The 20,333-nt window shown below is 31.9% G+C and overlaps 1 protein-coding gene across 1 annotated transcript in view; it reads left to right on the forward strand.

The window, feature by feature from the left end:
* Positions 1-20,333, forward strand: part of Cand1 (Cullin-associated and neddylation-dissociated 1) — an 80,483-nt gene that overhangs the window by 28,683 nt on the left and 31,467 nt on the right. The window contains 13 exon segments of the mRNA XM_076493603.1: positions 1,303-1,401; positions 2,848-2,968; positions 3,321-3,483; positions 4,056-4,153; positions 6,764-6,918; positions 8,039-8,156; positions 12,011-12,196; positions 14,600-14,663; positions 14,665-14,712; positions 15,570-15,663; positions 16,163-16,280; positions 18,178-18,309; positions 19,170-19,303. Of these exon segments, the coding sequence (XP_076349718.1) occupies positions 1,303-1,401; positions 2,848-2,968; positions 3,321-3,483; positions 4,056-4,153; positions 6,764-6,918; positions 8,039-8,156; positions 12,011-12,196; positions 14,600-14,663; positions 14,665-14,712; positions 15,570-15,663; positions 16,163-16,280; positions 18,178-18,309; positions 19,170-19,303 (1,530 nt within the window).

Raw genomic sequence — 20,333 nt, forward strand, 5'->3', positions numbered from 1 at the left:
CGTCCCAAAGATGTTTGATGGGGTTTAAATCTGGTGATCTGGAGGGCCAGGGAAGAATGTTGATGTTGTGGTGTCTCAAGAATACAGTGGTGAGTCGGGCTGTGTGAGGACGGGCATTGTCATGTTGAAAAACATCGTTGACATTCACCATGATGGGTTGCACATGGGGCCTAAGAATCTCGTCGACGTATCGTTGAGCTGTAAGATTCCCTCAAATGTGCAAAAGGTCTGTTTTGGCATTGTAGGCGATGGCAGCCCACATCATAATGCTGCCACCACCAAATCTGTCAACATCCTGCACACAGTTTGCTGCAAAACGTTCACCTCGGCGACGGTAAACACGGGTCCTTCCATCCTGTCTACGAAGCATAAAACGTGATTCATCGCTGAACCAAACATGCCTCCATCGTCGATGAGGTCATACCCGATGTGCCCAAGTCCACTGCAGCCGTGCTTGATGATGTTGCTGGGTGAGGATGATGCCTCTGACTGGACGTCGAGGTCGAATTCCTGCATCTCGTAGATGGTTGCATACGGTCTGATTGGAAATCCTACGCAGGCCTGGTATGGTTGAGGCAGTAGACGTCGCAGTGGTGGTCCTATCCCGAAGGTGACGTAACCAGATGTTGCAATCTTGTGCGGGCGTGGTCACACAGGTCTGCTAGATTGTGGACGGTCACAACTTGATCCATGTTGTTGGTGACGATTCCATAGCATTGTGATGGTGCTTGGGTGGACATTCACAGCTCTGGCAACATCTGATTGAGATTCGCCTGCTTCCAAGTGACCAATGGCCTTGTTGCGTTGTGCTACAATCAATCTTGGCGTAACTGTATTGCGTGTCGGTGGCTTAACACTGAGCTATGGAAACCGAGAACCTGTCACTTATATAGGGATTTTGCACATGTTGCACTTGCAGAACATGCAGATCTCTCAAACAAATTTATTGGACACGAATGCGTTTTGGCAAAAAATCCGATGTTTTCCTCCGTTTTCAAAGTGCACAACTTTTATTGTCATTTTGGTCTGACAATCAGTGCCTTAGCACGTGTAACATCACATACTCTATGCTTGTAACGTTATTACATATATTTCTCTTTAAAATAACAAAAATATCCCTTTTGCGTATCTTTTTTTGAAGAGTATATATAGTGTTGAAATTTAGCTGTGTTTTGAAAATTGTTGCATTATTTAGTCTTTGCAAATGAACTCTGTTTTAAAAAAAATAACCCTTAAAGAAGCCTTGTGAAGTTTTTGTTCTTTGATAACCTGTATTTTAAATCAATTCATTTTCCATTGTAGGACTGCTCATAAGCTTTCACCCAGCCATTCAGGAAGCACTGTTGCCTCAGTTATCCAGTCCTCGTCTAGCAGTGAGGAAGCGTTCCATAACTGCCATAGGTATGAATAAACATTGTTTGTATATAATGGTTATTTGTGTCTTGCAAGTTAATGATGGTAGATCTAAATTGTCGTACATTTCCTGTGCCATGTCACATTTTCCATTCAATATAAACAGTTTGAGATCAGTTTTATCATTCTATTGTAATGATTGTATAATTGCTTGAATCCCAGATGTCTGACTTCAGATAAATCTGTTTTAGCTGGGATATGTTTTTAGGTCAGAAACAGTCATGAGAAAATAGGAGTATTACTTGAGGAAGTGAACTTTTAATTGTGATTAACTTACCGAATTATTAGCGTATCAAAACTGATTTGTCAAGTACAACACAAGTCACAGTAGCCTGGGCTGGTCTTTTTGCACTTATGCTGTCTTGAAGTTGGTAAGACAGGGCTATTACAAAGCTAGATAAGGTCTTTCGTAGTGTTTATTTATTTGTCCACGTTAGTTGTGAGGGGTACATATTATTTAGGAGACCAGGAGGCTTCTTGCAGACATTTCCAAACTAATCCAAAGCTGAACAGTAAAGGGACTTCTGCAAAATCAAAAAACTGATCCATCAATTCCATTCTATTCCATAGACAGGGGTAACTATATGACAGCATAAGAGACTTCAGACAAGATTGGGTCATTGAAAAGGGTGCAGATCTAGGGCCAGAAAACAAGAGCTGACCCTTGTATGGATGGCTGTTAGCTCATAAGGGGCTTTTTGAGTTTATTAACAGGACCCTGTTTTTAGTTCTGTAGGGTGTCCATACACACTTATCAGATTGTACTGGATTAGTATCATAGCAAGCGCGTGACCTGACATGGCACTGTATTAGTTGATACTGTGTAAATGATGGAACTTGTTGCTTTGGTCATACAGGCTTACATTCTCAAAGTACTAATTGGTTTAAAAATAAGAACTTTTTAAAAGAGTGCATTTGAATCACTAGTGTATTTTATGATTTTTAAATAGGCCACATCTCTAAGAAAAGTTTGATAATGTAAGCAATGAGCATGATTTTGTTTAAAGTTAATAAGATTTGATTAGGTAACTTATAAAACTGTTAGTTAAGGTTTAATGTTTCAGTGTGGAAGCACATTATACTTATAGAATAATAAGTTTGAAAACAATAATGTACAAGCATAGTAAAGTGATTTGTTCTAGGGAGAACACATTACATTCATATTGCATGAAGACAGACCAATGCTCTGTCAAGTCTTCTTGTTACGTTTAGAAATATTTGTTTGTCACCTTACTAAAACATTGAATTAATTTGTTTAAGTTTGATTTTCAGCTAGAAACATATCTTTTTTCATGAAGATTGTTAATTTTATATTTATTGAAGAACATTGCATATTAAATTGCTTGTTTGTTTTACATTTGCTTTTTTGCTATTTATGTCCCATTGAAACAACATATAGCTATTGGAGAGTAAAATGTATTTTTCTTCATTTAGGTTACTTAGTAATGAGCTGTAGCCAAACCTTATTCAATAAACTTATTGACACTTTAAAAGAAGAACTTGGCAAAAACATTTCAACCACTAAAACTTATATCCAGTGTATAGCAGCTGTAAGGTAAGATTTTCTATGTGTTCTTACTTTAAGGAATGTTTTTAATAATAGCTATGTATTTGTTAATTTGATTAAACAATAAATATTTAGGAAATTGAAAAATTGATTGATTGAAAGAAAAATCCATTAATAGCAACAAAGTAGGTACAGTTTTGATTTGTTTCCTAATGAGAACCTTGTGATATTTTGATTCTTAGGAAATTATATAATACCCTGTATAATACAGAATGAAATGTGCACTCAGTATAAACTCAGTTTGGATGCAAAATGTTATTTTGTTACTGATTCTGAGATTCTTTTTTAAGTTGTACATTCATATCACAATTAAGTTTTCCCACTTTGTCCTTTACTTCAGTCGACAAGCAGGTCATAGAATTGGAGAACATTTAGAAAAAATTATGCCATTGGTTGTAGAATACTGCAAGTACGATGATGATGAACTGAGAGAGTACTGTTTACAAGCATTTGAATCTTTTGTGAGACGCTGCCCGAAGGAAATATCGCCTCATGTTAATACGGTCAGTTCTGTTTGGGTATCTGAGAACGCTAATGCTGCATCCATGCTTTGTATATCAGAAAGTGTAAATCTGTAATAGACAGTAATTAGATAGTAATAGTTGTCTGTTGAGAATTGCAACCATATATACATTTAAAGGAGAATTAAAGAAAGGTGCACAATAATGGTTGGTTATGACTAGTTTTCAACCTCTATACTCAAACGTAAATTAGATCTTAAAGCTAGAAAACCATGCTAGAAATTTCAAAAGCATTGAACATTTAGAGTGTGTTAATATTGTGAAACATCACATACTGTAAAACCCACGTGTGTTGTCATTGTTGTCTGAAGCACTGTTATAGCTGTTTTAAATTAACAAAGAAAATATCACTTCAGTAGTCACAAGTAAAACTTGTGTTTATTATGTGACTGTTTCCTCTGAAATTTGGTTTAAAAATTGTTCAAGTATGCTTAGATATATAGTTTTACAGATTGTTCAAGTAAAATTGTGGTACCTTTGTTATGATATATATTGTTTTACATATTGTTCAAGTAACCTTGTGGTACCTTTGTTAAGATACAAATTTTTTACAGATTGTTCAAGTAAGCTTAGAGTACCTTTGTTATGATCCCAATTATAACTATGATGATGAGGATTCAATGGAAATGGATGGAACTGAAGATGATGAAGGGTGAGTAATACCACAAAAAAAGTGGTTTCACTACACCAAACATTCACAATATTTTGTCTCACTAGTGCAGTGAGCATTGTTGTATTTGGTATTTTTAAATACTTGTTTACTGATCACTTGTCACAAGTGTTTCAGTTCATAGTGTAAATCCACAAACGTTCTTCATTCATAATTTCTTAATAGTGAGAGAATATTATTGTTTTTTTTTTACATTTTTGACCAGATTTTGTTATTAAATGTACACTTACAAGTATATCTTGGTTTTATATGCATAAACGTCATGGACCTTAGGAGCAAACATTCTTTTATGTGCATTGTGAATAATGACGTATTCTTGCTTTCTCTACATTTAGTTACATTAATATTACTATCAGAAATCTCTCTTTCTGGACAGGTATAACTGCTAGTTCTTGTGAAAGGCTATTGGGTCTGCATCCTTTTCTGGTATTGTGTGACAGTTCTACTTGACATTCAATAATGTTCACCATCCATGAAAAAGGATTTTATTTAAATTTTAGTTTGTAAATGAGCTATCATCACAGAGTAGATTTTATTGAAGTATTTCTTTGTGGCCACAGTTATCAATGAAAGAGCCTTGACTTTCTGTTGCAATACTTAATGAGAGATTTTCATCAATGAAAAACATTTGTTTAAAGTTTGTTGTTTGATTGTTTCGTGTTTGAAACTTGTGCATTGTTTTTGTACTTTTATTGGTTAAATCTGAAACATCATTTTTGTGAAAAAATACTACCTACTTATAAATACATTATTCAGTTATGATTGACGATGATTGGTGCTGTTGTTTCTCAGATCTGAGTTTTGGACGTATAGATCACAAGCTCCATTATTATAAGATCGTTAATAATATTTAAGGTGCTTTTTGAACATTATCACTATTATTTCTTTTTTGTTGTTCATTAATTCTGACCTTTACAGTGATTATTTTCCATTTCTAAACTTAAGACTAATTTATATTTCCCAATCTATTTGAACTATATGAAAAATTACCAGGGGATTACTGGTGAAAACGTTAATGAAGAAGTGGTCCAGCCAATAACTGTGTTTTAGTTTTATTACATATTAATTTATAGCTTTTTAAGTAGAAATAACGTTATTATTTTAACTGTATATTGTTAGCTTATTTCAGTATGAAGTTATTAATAATTAGAAGTAACCTTTAGTAACAAAGTTCTAACTTTCTAATTTCGTTCACTGATTAATTATTAGTGGACACATATGCTGAAAGAGGATGTTTTAAAAGGTTTTAAGTCAGTAAATTGTTAGAACTGTAGTGTTCAGCCAGCTTCCTAGACATTTTTCATCTAAACGATGGAACAGTGTGATTAATATTCAGCTTTCAACCTGAATTCAAAATATTGGTGAACATTTATCTGATCTAAATTTCAAATACAACTTGTGATGTTTAAAGCACTTTGGTACCTGTAGAAATATCTCTAAACTTAACTGCTAGAACTAGATTTACATCTTCCATAAGTTCCGAACTTCTGTCTCGAAGGAGAAGCAAATAGGTGGTGGTAAGATAAGAACTGCTGTAAATATATATCTCAAGAAACATGATGGGCAAGGTGAAGTAAAGTCATACTAAAAGCACATGAAAGGTAACAGTTGTCAAAGTGTTTCACTAACTGAGAAGTTAACTTTACCTAACGACAACCTCCAATACTTACCAGTAATTATAAAAGGTTTTAACTTTGTAATATTCAAGGAAGAACTGGAAACTTCAGTGGAGTTATATAATACGTCAAAACCTTTTACTCCAACATAAGTAACTAACTTGTGAATTGACCTTATTAAGGATAGTATTTTGTCTGTTGTTCACTGATTAATTCCCAGCCTATCTCATGTTTGTTTTATCCATCATCGTGTACATTTGAAAGCTCTGAGAGAGAGGTCTATTTGAGGTACTGCTACTGAAATGTAATGAAAGGACATGTAGAACTGATTAAGTCCATAAATTTTGTATGCTAATTCAGAGCAGAGAAGAAAAAACACAAGATTCGTGTTTGTTGAAACCTGTTCTTCAGTCTTTGCATAGATGTTAAATAACTGCAGAAAAGCTTTGGGAGGCAGCATTTATTTTGTTTTACTTTTCTGTAGTAAACTGTTAAGTCTTTCATCTGTGAGATGTTGAGAGTTGATTTTAGACTCATCTTTTGGTACTTAATCAGTGTGCTCTTTCACACCTGATTCTGATGGCCTGGTTCATAAATAGAATAATTTTTATTTTCATTAACAACCAAACAAATCGCCAACTTCATGAATTTAAGATTCTTTAACTAAGAAAGTTACCACCTAAACAACATGTTAAACTGTTGACCAACTCTTACACGAACTTCATATGGATCTTTGCATTAAAATAAACAATACTAAAATGTTTGTTTGCAATTCACTCTTTCTAGTTACATATTGAAGCAACATGTGTGGTTTGGCTAATAGTATCAGTTGTGTTAATGTACTTTACCGATTTTATGACTGACAGACAATTAGATGATAACATGTGACATGTGAAAGGAGATTAATGATTTTAGCAGACGAAAAGGATTTACTGTTTAATCTATAGTGAGTTTTGGTACTGTTTAACAATTATAGAGAGAGTGAAGATGAGTACAGTGACGACGATGACATGAGCTGGAAGGTGAGACGGGCATCAGCTAAGTGTCTTGAAGCTGTTATAGCAACTAGACATGAAATGTTGTCTGAATTCTACAAAACAATTTCCCCAGCTTTGATTGCAAGATTTAAAGGTGACATAAAGTTTAAGTGGATTTTATCACTACAAAACATGATTTTTTTTTTATTCCACTTAGGGAGCTTCAAACTGATAAGTAGTGGAGCAGTTAAATCCTCCTAGTGGTGAATTATATTAGCATGAGTTAAAGTTCAGAATAATCAGTGATAGAGTGAATATTCGGGGAACTTATATTTTGTGACTTGATTTACGTAGGACTTCATTTTGGTTAATTACAACTTCTGTTACTGTTGAACATTATAATATCGTGTGAGGATATAAGCATACATTAAAGAACAAATACTGAGCTAGAAAGATTTTGTGGAAGATATTTTGTTCACATAGAAGAGTACATGTATAAATTGTTTAATTTTTAAACTGATTTTTTCTTCCATATTTTACCAGGTTAAAGTGAGATTACATAAAATCATAATTATTTTGTCTTTCAAATAATCTGAGCATCTTGGGGATTTTGTGATGTTGTAAACAGTGTTCTATTTAAAAAAAAAAGTTGAAACTGGAGGATACTATTATGGTATCTTTTCTTGGATACTCATTCTTCCATATGTGGTTTGGTATTAAAGGTGAGGGCTTATGATGCTAAAATTTTGGGTTTGATTCACATGTTAGGTACAGCATAAATCATCCACTCAGTAGTTTTGTTCTAAAACAAACTTTGTAAGATTACTTTGGCTGCCTTAGGTTTCATAATATTTTCATAAAAAAATTTGTAGCTGCTGATATGTTTTTTGTCTTAAATTTCTGTTTTTTGTTATCAGTTTAGGACAGTTTCTTGTGTTCAGATACGATATGTTTCTGACACCATAAGACCTCCTTATACTTTTCAAGGCAACTAGCAAAAAAAAAGAAAGGAATTTCTTCTTGTAATTGCGATAATTGTTTTTGATCTGAACTTGCTAAACAAAACGTTTTGGGATAATTAGGCAGAGTACTTTTAAGTTAAATACTTATTTGAATGTTAAGAAACAAATAGATATAACAAATATTTGTAAATCTTTTAGTATGTTTTTATCTAATGACAAGTGTGAAAGATTAATTTTGATTAGCTCAATTAAAATTACACACGTTTTTTTAAATAAAATGTGAATATCTTTATTTAATTGTTCATTTTTCAGAAAGAGAAGAAAATGTTAAGGTTGATGTTTTTCATGCTTACACTGCACTTTTACGACAAACTCGGCCCACAGTTTCTATTGGTACAGTGGATCCCAATACAATGGACCATGAAGAAGGGTATGAAAACTGTGTGGTTTGTTTTATGTGAGTTATTAGGTCCAGGTGTTTCAAGAAACTGTGTGTTAGTTTTATGTGAGTTATTAGGTCCAGGTGTTTCAAGAAACTGTGTGTTTTAGTTTTATGTGAGTTATTAGGTCCAGGTGTTTCAAGAAACTGTGTGTTTTAGTTTTATGTGAGTTATTAGGTCCAGGTGTTTCAAGAAACTGTGTGTTTTAGTTTTATGTGAGTTATTAGGTCCAGGTGTTTCAAGAAACTGTGTGTTTTAGTTTTATGTGAGTTATTAGGTCCAGGTGTTTCAAGAAACTGTGTGTTAGTTTTATGTGAGTTATTAGGTCCAGGTGTTTCAAGAAACTGTGTGTTAGTTTTATGTGAGTTATTAGGTCCAGGTGTTTCAAGAAACTGTGTGTTAGTTTTATGTGAGTTATTAGGTCCAGGTGTTTCAAGAAACTGTGTGTTAGTTTTATGTGAGTTATTAGATCCAGGTGTTTCAAGAAACTGTGTGTGTTAGTTTTATGTGAGTTATTAGGTCCAGGTGTTTCAAGAAACTGTGTGTTTTAGTTTTATGTGAGTTATTAGGTCCAGGTGTTTCAAGAAACTGTGTGTTTTAGTTTTATGTGAGTTATTAGGTCCAGGTGTTTCAAGAAACTGTGTGTGTTAGTTTTATGTGAGTTATTAGGTCCAGGTGTTTCAAGAAACTGTGTGTTTTAGTTTTATGTGAGTTATTAGGTCCAGGTGTTTCAAGAAACTGTGTGTGTTAGTTTTATGTGAGTTATTAGGTCCAGGTGTTTCAAGAAACTGTGTGTGTTAGTTTTATGTGAGTTATTAGGTCCAGGTGTTTCAAGAAACTGTGTGTTTTAGTTTTATGTGAGTTATTAGGTCCAGGTGTTTCAAGAAACTGTGTGTGTTAGTTTTATGTGAGTTATTAGGTCCAGGTGTTTCAAGAAACTGTGTGTGTTAGTTTTATGTGAGTTATTAGGTCCAGGTGTTTCAAGAAACTGTGTGTGTTAGTTTTATGTGAGTTATTAGGTCCAGGTGTTTCAAGAAACTGTGTGTGTTAGTTTTATGTGAGTTATTAGGTCCAGGTGTTTCAAGAAACTGTGTGTGTTAGTTTTATGTGAGTTATTAGGTCCAGGTGTTTCAAGAAACTGTGTGTGTTAGTTTTATGTGAGTTATTAGGTCCAGGTGTTTCAAGAAACTGTGTGTGTTAGTTTTATGTGAGTTATTAGATCCAGGTGTTTCAAGAAACTGTGTGTTAGTTTTATGTGAGTTATTAGGTCCAGGTGTTTCAAGAAACTGTGTGTGTTAGTTTTATGTGAGTTATTAGGTCCAGGTGTTTCAAGAAACTGTGTGTGTTAGTTTTATGTGAGTTATTGGTCCAGGTGTTTCAAGAAACTGTGTGTGTTAGTTTTATGTGAGTTATTAGGTCCAGGTGTTTCAAGAAACTGTGTGTTTTAGTTTTATGTGAGTTATTAGGTCCAGGTGTTTCAAGAAACTGTGTGTGTTAGTTTTATGTGAGTTATTAGGTCCAGGTGTTTCAAGAAACTGTGTGTTTTAGTTTTATGTGAGTTATTAGGTCCAGGTGTTTCAAGAAACTGTGTGTGTTAGTTTTATGTGAGTTATTAGGTCCAGGTGTTTCAAGAAACTGTGTGTGTTAGTTTTATGTGAGTTATTAGATCCAGGTGTTTCAAGAAACTGTGTGTGTTAGTTTTATGTGAGTTATTAGGTCCAGGTGTTTCAAGAAACTGTGTGTGTTAGTTTTATGTGAGTTATTAGATCCAGGTGTTTCAAGAAACTGTGTGTGTTAGTTTTATGTGAGTTATTAGATCCAGGTGTTTCAAGAAACTGTGTGTGTTAGTTTTATGTGAGTTATTAGGTCCAGGTGTTTCAAGAAACTGTGTGTGTTAGTTTTATGTGAGTTATTAGATCCAGGTGTTTCAAGAAACTGTGTGTGTTAGTTTTATGTGAGTTATTAGGTCCAGGTGTTTCAAGAAACTGTGTGTGTTAGTTTTATGTGAGTTATTAGGTCCAGGTGTTTCAAGAAACAGATTACATAAGTGACTGATTTGAAAAACTTTCTAATGGTACTGCAGTCAACAAAGTTTAAATGTGTTTAGTTAGGAACTTACTGTATAATTAATTGAACAGTAACAACTTCTGCCATAGATTTGATTTGGGTTATAACACTGTTTCAACCTGTGGTTGAATCCACTTCAAGTAAGAGTTACAATTTGAATGAAACTTGAGATTTGTTAATTGTAAATTTCTAGTGCTGTAGAACTTGTATGATTCATCATTAATGTGAAGTAAGAGGTTGAAATAGTAAAGAAAACTGTTTTATAAATATGTTTCTTGAATCTCTTTAACTGAAGGTTATTATTTGTGTATAAATCTATTTTCAACTTTTGAGAAGTTGTACACAGAAAACATCTTTGTGATAAGAACTGAACAAAGACAAACTTCTAACAACCAATCATTTTAATGATTTTAACAAGAACATTTTCAGTCCAAAACACTTTCATAAGTAGTTGTTATGTGAAGTTTACTATTGTTATCTACATGTAACATCCACAACTCGTTAGCAATGGGTATAACAAATGTGAAGTTTACTAATGTTATCTACATGTAACATCCACAACGTTAGCAATGTGTATAACAAATGTGAAGTTTACTAATGTTATCTACATGTAACATCCACAACAAATAAATGAAGTTTACTATTGTTATCTACATGTAACATCCACAACTTGTTAGCAATGTGTATAACAAATGTGAAGTTTACTATTGTTATCTACATGTAACATCCACAACTCGTTAGCAATGTGTATAACAAATGTGAAGTTTACTATTGTTATCTACATGTAACATCCACAACTCGTTAGCAATGTGTATAACAAATGTTTTGCAGGTCTTTGACAATATTTCTTTTTACTATCAAAAATCTTAAAAAAAAACAACATTATTCTGAAACTGTATTTTATTTAGGTTTATTATATAATTTTGCACCCCACCCCCCCAGTGGCTCAGCGGTGTGTTTGTGGACTTAGAACGCTAAAATCCGGGTTTCGATACCCGTGGTGGGCAGAGCACAGATAGTCCATTGTGTAGCTTTGTGCTTAATTCAAAACAACAACATAGTTTTGCAACTTAAGTTCAACTGGTTTATACATATAATTTTGATTTTTTTCTGTGAGCTAACACAAGGTCTTCATGTATAATATTTATGATATTTGAATATTTTGAGAAAAAATTATATATAAATAATGTATATAAATAATACTTTACAGTCTAATTGGGTGGTTTGCATAAGTCTGAAATTCTCGCAGTTCACGGAAAATGGGTTTTTAAAAACTTCTAGTTCTGAATGTACTGTAAAAGTCCTGAAATGTATTTCAATGAAAAATTACCCATGAAGTAATCAATTTAAGTATAGAAATTAAACAAGAGAGGTTTTGCTGTTAAAGTGAAATTTGCTTACATTTTGGTAGCTTTTATTACAAAGATTTAGTGTTCATTGGTGGGCACATTTGATGAACTAAAATGCAAGGAAAATCCAATATTTTTGCATGTGGCAGGATTTGTCTTGAATAAATCTTGGAAAGCCCTGCAGTTTTCTTTTATGAAGTCTGTTTAAACTCTACATAATATATTGTGTGAAGGTATTCAGTAATAATTTATAATGTGCATAATATGCTTTTTCACATTATTTTAAAATTATTTACAGTTTATTTAAAGAATGGTAAGAAACAAAACAGAAGTGAAAGGATTTTGAATGGCAAAAGTTAGCCTTTAATGATCTTAACTGCTATGTTTTCTAGTTTTAATTCTTAGCTCTGTTTTTCCTACACACTTAGACCTGTGACGATGCTACAGTGCCAAGTCCCATCAATTGTAAAATCACTTCACAAGCAACTGAAAGAAAAAAGCACAAAAACCAGACAGGGATGCTTTAACTTGTTGACAGAGTTGGTCTGTGTTCTGCCTGGAGCCCTTTCTGATCATATACCTGTGCTTGTTCCAGGTGTTATTTATTCTCTAGGGTAAGTACTTTTAGAACCTGGTTTACTCTTAAAGATTTGTTTGACTAAATAAATTAAAGTTATAGGAAAAAGTAGTGTGGAGAAAGAATAAAAATTAATAATTTGTATAATCTAATTAAATTAAGTATGATCTCTAAACAGAATGGCAAATCTCTAACTATACGAATATCTAAAAATTATAATTGTCTGTAGAGTAATTCATATTTATAATTGTAAATGGAAAAGTTGCTTCAGCTGTTTCAGGATTTATTTATGATCTTAAAATTGCTTTAATTACTTTAGTTTTACCTTTAGACTGTACTGAGAGATGAACAAATTAATGTTTGCCTGTTTCTAATGCTGATAAATGATTATATTTGTTACATCTTAGAAAATTAAAATGAGGCTTCAGATTGCTTTAAAAACAAAAATTGTGTATATACGTTAGAGCTGAGCAGTTAATATATTTTTCAGTATGAGCATTGATTTCTTAGATTGGTATCAAGTAATTAATTGGTTCATCAAAATTGTGGTTAACTTGTTTAACCCTATGTCTACCAGCCATTGTTTAAATTCTTTTCTGCACACGTTGCAAAGTGTTACTGAGTTACATTCATTAAAAGTTTAATTAAAGCAAATTATAATCAGCATAGTTTAATGAACTTAACTATATCAAATTTTGTTATCCAAATTATTATTCCTCTATTTTGAAAGAAACCTCTGAAACAATACTTAAAACTTGAGTTTCTTGTCATGTGATGTGTGCAGCTGAAACAGTTTCGATTACATGTGTTTAGGTTTGTCTCAGTACTTCTACAACAGTCTAGACAAGCTCCAATGAGTACCAGGTCAAAGTTTAAACTTCTGTTTTACTTTAAAGAGGATAAGTCATTCCAAGGATTAGCTTATTACTTTTATTCTCTTTCTGGTAGATCCAATGTCCATATTTTAAAGTAATCTGTTGATAAGTATATTTGATGTTTTTAGGTTTCAAAGACTAAAGTAAATTTCAAGTATTTGGTCTGATTGACTTAGTCTTCTGTGATGTTGTTCATTATTTTCAGTAACTGTTATACAGCTTACTTTTGTGTTTCGTTGTCACTATTTTGGAAAAGTATTCTGTTTTCCTTTTTTTTTTTTACTGCAATTTAATATGATGAGTTCAACATTCACCAATTTTGTGGGATATTCTGCCAGTCATCACAAATTTGGTGAAAACGTTGACTGTAGAGATAAAAACAAATGAAATAAAGGGAAAATATATTTTTTACAAAAGACCCCTTGAAAAAAAGACCAACAATATAAAATTTTATTTTGTAACTACCGGTCCTTTGCAAATAAGCAGCTATCTATTAGTCATGATTGTTTACCCTTACATTGCAGCTGTGAAATATGTCCCAATTGCAGTGTAAGGGTCAAAGTGGGTTATGTTGGCTGTTCTTTTAACTTTCTGTTAATTATATTACCAAGAGTCTGGATGCTTATTGTTATTCATATTATCACATTTTTAGAATCTTATCTTCTCAGATCACTCTTGATTGTAACGTATCCAGCACATTTGCTATAAAATAGTTTTTCCCAATATGTCTTCAGACAATCTTGCTTCTGTTCAATTCTCTTTTATCTTCCATTTTGTTACGAGAAGATCATGTGTGTTAAGAACCAAATTGGAAATCTGTAGCTTTGAAATTTTTTTTAAAATAGTGACAGCATATTTCTTATAACAATTGTTATGGTGTGAGTGCTGGCAAAGAATTATTGTAATTAATTATATTTGTCTTAAAACATTAGGCCTGTTATATTTTAACTGTGTCATACATAGTGTGACTGAAATACTGTTATAAAAGTCTTACTGAAGTACTTTATGGGACTGAATGAAGAATCTAGTGTTGAAAAAGATAATCTTAGTGGTAACATGATGAGTGTATTTGTTTATTAAGATCTGACAAGTTTTAATGGCCACAATGAATATATTATATCTTTTTACTTCTTTCTTACATTAGACAACTGAATAAATGCTTAACACGTTCCTTAGCTTTCATCTGTAAGATATGATGAATCCTTTGTGTTCATAACACAAACTTTAAATGCAGTGGCAACATTTATTAATTGTTCCCAAGTGTGGTTGTTACTGATGTTCGTGTGTGGAAGCCTGAACATCGTGGCAATCGTGAAAAACACATTATTCTTCCAATCTCCAATTCTTTGCACCGTGTTAAGTGGGCTGTAGCATTACTTTGCAGTCACTAATAGAAATATGTATACACACCAAGCTTATTTTGATATTTAGTGACAAGAATACCAGTTCAAACATGAAGATTGATACCTTATCCTTTCAAGCTTATTTTTATATTTAGTGACAAGAGTACCAGTTCAAACATGAAGATTGATACCTTATCCTTTCAAGCTTATTTTTATATTTAGTGACAAGAGTACCAGTTCAAACATGAAGATTGATACCTTATCCTTTCTGAACTGTCTGCTGACTTCAGCACAGCCCTGAGGTTTTCCATCCACACATTTCAACAGTACTTCCAGTAAGTTCATTTTTTATAGAGGGCTCTTGCACCAATGTGTTGTTACTGTATTTCATATTTGCTTCTGTAAATAATATATATTAGTAACTTTATGTTACTCTGAGTTATTCTGTATCTCCTCTATACTGTGTTTATTTGTATTTTGTGCCATAGAGACATTTTATTCTACATATCTCAGACAGCTTCCATGTAGGTGCTGCAGCTTTGTTTTATCTTCATTAACATAATTTATTGTTCAAGATTCAATAGGAAGGAGTGCAAACTAACTTATTTCTTACTCTGAAATATTTCTAGAAGTTTCTCCAAATTAAATACCAGTTTTACCACTGTTAGATAACATTTGGCAAATTGACTATTAAGTCATGTTAACTTTGTAAGTGGGATATAAAAACCACAAAATCATTTCTAAAAAAACTTAGTGAAGTTTATTTACAAGAGAACCTGATGTGTTTTAGTATACATTACATTTGTCACAGTCGGCAAAGATTTTCAGTATTCATTTTGCCATTATAAAATATTAACAGGACCTCTTAAACTTTCACCATGAAAGACTTGTTCTTTCCATATGATAACTTACAGAATGTTTTGACTATTTTGTTCCAAGAAGTGGAAGTAAGAATGGTCCTTGTTATTTGCAATAATTTGTCTTTAAAAAGTCAGATTTTATCAACTTTCTGTGACTGTCTGTTAAAATATATTCTTTTTTCAGATAGTTAATAATTATCTATAATTACCCACTTCCTCAACACAGTAGCCATAAACAAGAATTGTAAGAAAAAAAGTGATACAATAATCTTTGTAAATTACAGTTTTTAGTGTTGAGAAAAAATGTTTTAAAATTAATTTAACTAATCTAGGTTGTAATTCATGCTGTTGGGGATGCATTTTATAAAATTACATCAGAAGCCTTGCTTGTACTGCAGCAGTTAGTAAAAGTCATCAGACCACTAGGTAAGCTCGTATTTATAATGAATATCTTTTGTCACTTAAATGCTTATCTTGATCAGTTAAGTCCCTTTATTATGAACAAACAGTGATAATTAGTGTTTTGTAATTGCCTATAAGGACAACTTTGTTTACTATTGATTCTGTTTCCCTAAAACATTGTGTTTAAAGGAAATCATTCAGGGTATATTCTGTTCTATAATGTTAGATGAATATGTTATGAATATTATTTAATTTCTAAAAGAACAAATTTTAAGGACATTTAACTTGGATAGTGAGAAACAGTCTACAGGGCAATTATTCTGTGAGGTATTTTTCATCAGACAGTTTTGCTCTTTTGTATTATAATACTCATTTACTTAAAGTCTGCTGAAAATAAATATTTTGATTGGATATTTTAATATAACACACTTTTTGGTGTTATTTAAATACATTTTATGCTGTGATCATTATGTAGTTGTAGTTGTGGTAATACTATTCTTTATGGTTTGTTTCTGTTTCAAAGACCACGTGACTACATTTAACTTCACTCCTTTTGTTGCTGACCTGTATCGATGTACCCATGTGAGGCTCAAAGCTGCAGATATAGATCAAGAAGTAAAAGAGAGGGCTATCTCATGCATGTAATTGTATTTTTTAATCTTGTGTAGAGTTTGTGTTTTGTATGCCACCAAATAAAATCAGTTTTTATTAATGCATTAAAGAGGTTCATGAAATAATAAAAATATCTCTAGATGACCTAAAGGTTATTGCTATGAATGTTTTAATATTGTAAATGCATGTTTGTTTTTTGTTGTTAAAGATTGGGAACAGCATATCAAATATGAGTTGTGGGTATGGTTGTATTGGACTTGTAAGCTTAGAAAACTTATCAAAGGCACTTCATTTTTTTTTTAAGTTCAAGTAGACATGTTTAAAAATAAGGGTATGAGTACTTTGTAATAAGCAGCAACTGTCTTTTGTAGAAAAAAACATAAGTGTAGAGGATGGCCTATTGAAAGTCATCTTTTTTTAATCAGGTCAGCATGTGTTCGGTTTATCTTGGTACAAGTTTTGGTTTTATATCTCCCAAGCCCCATGGGTGCTCAGAGACAAGTTTCTTTTCAGCCCCATGTGCAGAATTGAGGTTTTGTTCTAAATGGAGACAATTGTCTTACTTGAGGGAATGGTAGATACAGAACTATTTAAGGTAGATCCAAAAGTGCATTAAAATTAATATCATAAGTGGGGGGGAAGCTGTGATAGGGAAGAAGGGAAGAGAGAACAGGAAGGGGAGATGGCTTGGCCAATTGGAAACTTAGATTGGAGTTATGGCTAAGAGATCCGAGGAGGAAGTAGTTCAAGACTGTGGTGAAGTAGTGAGTTCCTGGGTTAACAATTCAGGCTTAATAAGCTGATTGACTAAAACAGAATTATAAACTTGGTATTAGTTTAACTACTTATGTAAGATGTTTCAAGTCTCTTCTAGTATTGGGATGTGGGTATGTGTTATGGTTTATTTTTTCTTGTTCTGACTAGTGGAACAGCTGCATGTGGCTTCAACTAGTGGTAGCCATAGGTTACTCACATCTAATCATAAACCTCTGTTTGGTGAAGTCTTTATTGTATCAATGTAGAAAGATTCTTTAATTGTTCTTGTCTTCCAAAATGGTTTTTTTGTGGGTTAATGATTCTAGTTTTACTCCAGTTTCCTTTGTGTCTGTCTTCCACAATCCAACATAGTATTACAAAAGACTTACAACAGATTACACACACATACTGACTAGAAGATGACAGGTGGAATACTTTTGAAACTTTGTCCTTTTGTACAACAGGTGGTTGCTACCTATTCCATTGTACTCACTATAAATACTCTGCCTAAAGATTAAGGTTGTAGAAATGAGGAAGGTCACAATAACCATAGCTTATGACTTTTAAAAAATACAGTATTTATATAATTGCTAAAATTTTAGTATTTGGCCAATAAATAAATCTTTCTATAAATTATCATAACATTTATTTTACAAAATTTTATATCCGTTATAATAATTTTCAACATTATCTTATATTTGGAATGTTCAAAAATTAATTATATCACAACTTATAATATTGTTTTTATTTGAGTAGACGAACATGAAGATTTATCAATTAATATTTGATAATTTGTAAATTACTTAATATGAAAATTCAATGTGTTAAGGATTGTAGGGCTAAACGTGATAGTTTGATATTGTGGCCCTATTAGAATTTTTGAAATTTGTCTTATGATTACAAGTAGAGTGAAAATTTTTACCTTAGAGATATCTCGTTCAGCGGTGTGCTTATCTCAGAATGATTCTAAAGAAATATAGATATTATTTTATCATTATAGTAAGAATGTGATCATTTTTTGGCCTTTCAAACTTGAAATCGATTTTTGCATTTGTTTCAACAGAAAGGTTTTATTGATCGTTAGAATCTGTCATCTCCGTATTGATTCAAATGCATTTAAATGTCATGCTAAAACTTAATTTTTTTTATTTTTTTTTTTTATTTTTTCAGGGGTCAAATTATTTGTAACTTGGGTGACCAATTACAGGCAGAGCTCCAAACTTGTTTGCCTATTTTCTTAGATAGGCTTAGGAATGAGATTACAAGGCTCACAACTGTTAAATCTCTCACAAAAATTGCTGGGTATGTTGTAATTACTACAATCTACTTGGTGAAGTAAAAACATTATGAAGTGGCATTTTTTTTTCTTGTATTTTTGTATCTCTTGATGAAACCTGTACTGTCTTTTTAATAGAAGAAAAACTAGGAAATCTTCATGTCCATTTTTCTTCTTACTTTCTAATTTTGGGTTTCTGATGTAAACATATACCCAAATATTTTAATTATTTCAAAGGTTCTCTTTTAATTTAACTATACTATTATATTTGTTATTATACTTAAATGAATCTTATAAATGTATAGTTCTGGCAAAAATGTAAATATATTTAAAGAATTTTCAAAGTTATGCAAAGAATATGTAAAAGCACTAAATATACTAATATTGTACTTGTGATTTATTGTATTACTAGTTGCAGCCCCCTGCTTGTACAGTGGTATGTCTACGGATTTACAACTCTAAAATCAGGGGTTCGATTCCCCTCGGTGGGCTCAGCAGATAGCCCCATGTGGTTTTGCTATAAGAAAATACAAATACATACTAGTTGTATGGATAACATGTTATGAACAGAACAAGCACTCTTTTATTATGGTGCTAAAAATTATATTTCTTGTAGTTTGTAATTCTTAAACTTTCATAAATCATTTCACAGAGAAGTACCACAGTTTTGTAAAATAAATGGAAATAATTATTCGAAAATATTTCAGAAATTATAAAACTTCTGAAGTGTTGATTAGTAAGTGTTTTCTATTGATAAGTTTAGTTAAATATCCATTCAATTATTGAAAAGACTTGGTTATCTGTGGTGTAACTGATATTTCATATTTTGCTCGAGAGATTTAAATTGAGAAAATTGGATGCATTATGTTTAAAACTCATTTTGTAGGTCACCGTTGAGGATAAATCTCAGGCCAATTTTAGGAGAATCTGTTCCCATTTTAGCATCTTTCCTCAGAAAAAACCAGAGGGCCCTGAAACTTTCAACTCTAACCCTCCTAGATACCCTTGTGAAGAACTACAGTAAGTATTCTTCTGTAAAACATTAGTGGTACTAGTATAAACATATAAAAAGCAACAATATTCAAAAGGTAAATAAGTTATTTTTTACTTTGTGTTTGTAAAATATTTTACATTTTCACTCTTTCAAAATAATGTACACGTATGGGATCAAAATTATTTGAAAACTTTGGTTTGAATATTGAAAAATAAGAAAATTATTTGATAAATAGTTTTTCTGGCAGATGGAGAATTATTCCAATATTCAGTTTTCTGTTTGGAAGCATTGATGACTAATTATGGAACTGTTTGATTTGTGGTTTTTAGAGATTCTAATAAAGAAGTTAGGTCAATTTTACATATTCAGATGTCTAATAACTTTTTTTGTACAAATGGTATAATTCATGTTGAAAATACCAATGTCTGTTAACAAAGTAACTGAATTAAATTCAAAATTGAGTGTGGTAAATGTGAGTGTACAGAAATGTTTTTATTCTTCATACAAATGTAATGGGCAAAACAAAGTAAAAAATTTTTTTATGAAAATAATTTTTTTAATTCAATGATGTGGATTGGTTAATATACAAAGTACATGTATAACCAATATTTGAAACTTGCAAATTTTTCTAGCAGTTCTTTGAGGTGTTCCATTTCACACTATTCTGGAATTATTTTGTTAAATTGATGTATATTCCCAAAATTGCATGTAAGAAGTAGCACTATTCTTTGCCTACTCAAATAATTTGATCATTTAACAGAAGGGGTAGGAATAGTTCATTAATTTTTTTACTTTTCATAATAAGACATAACTTAAGCTGTGATTTCACATTTTAGATTAAAACAGTTTGGTCATGATGTTTTATAATTAGTTTTTAATAGCTGTATAAGCTGAGTATAGAATGATTTTCTTTTATTATTAGTTAATCCTTATTAGAAATGTTCTCTCAGAAGACTTGTGAATTTGTTATTTTCAACCTGTTTTCACAAGCTTCAGATATGCAGTATCCAACATTTACTCAGATTATAAAATTTTCTATTTTGTAGTGTATGAGAA

The sequence above is a fragment of the Tachypleus tridentatus genome, chromosome 3 (genome assembly GCF_004210375.1).
Source record: "Tachypleus tridentatus isolate NWPU-2018 chromosome 3, ASM421037v1, whole genome shotgun sequence".
Classification (NCBI taxonomy): Eukaryota; Metazoa; Arthropoda; class Merostomata; order Xiphosura; family Limulidae; genus Tachypleus; species Tachypleus tridentatus.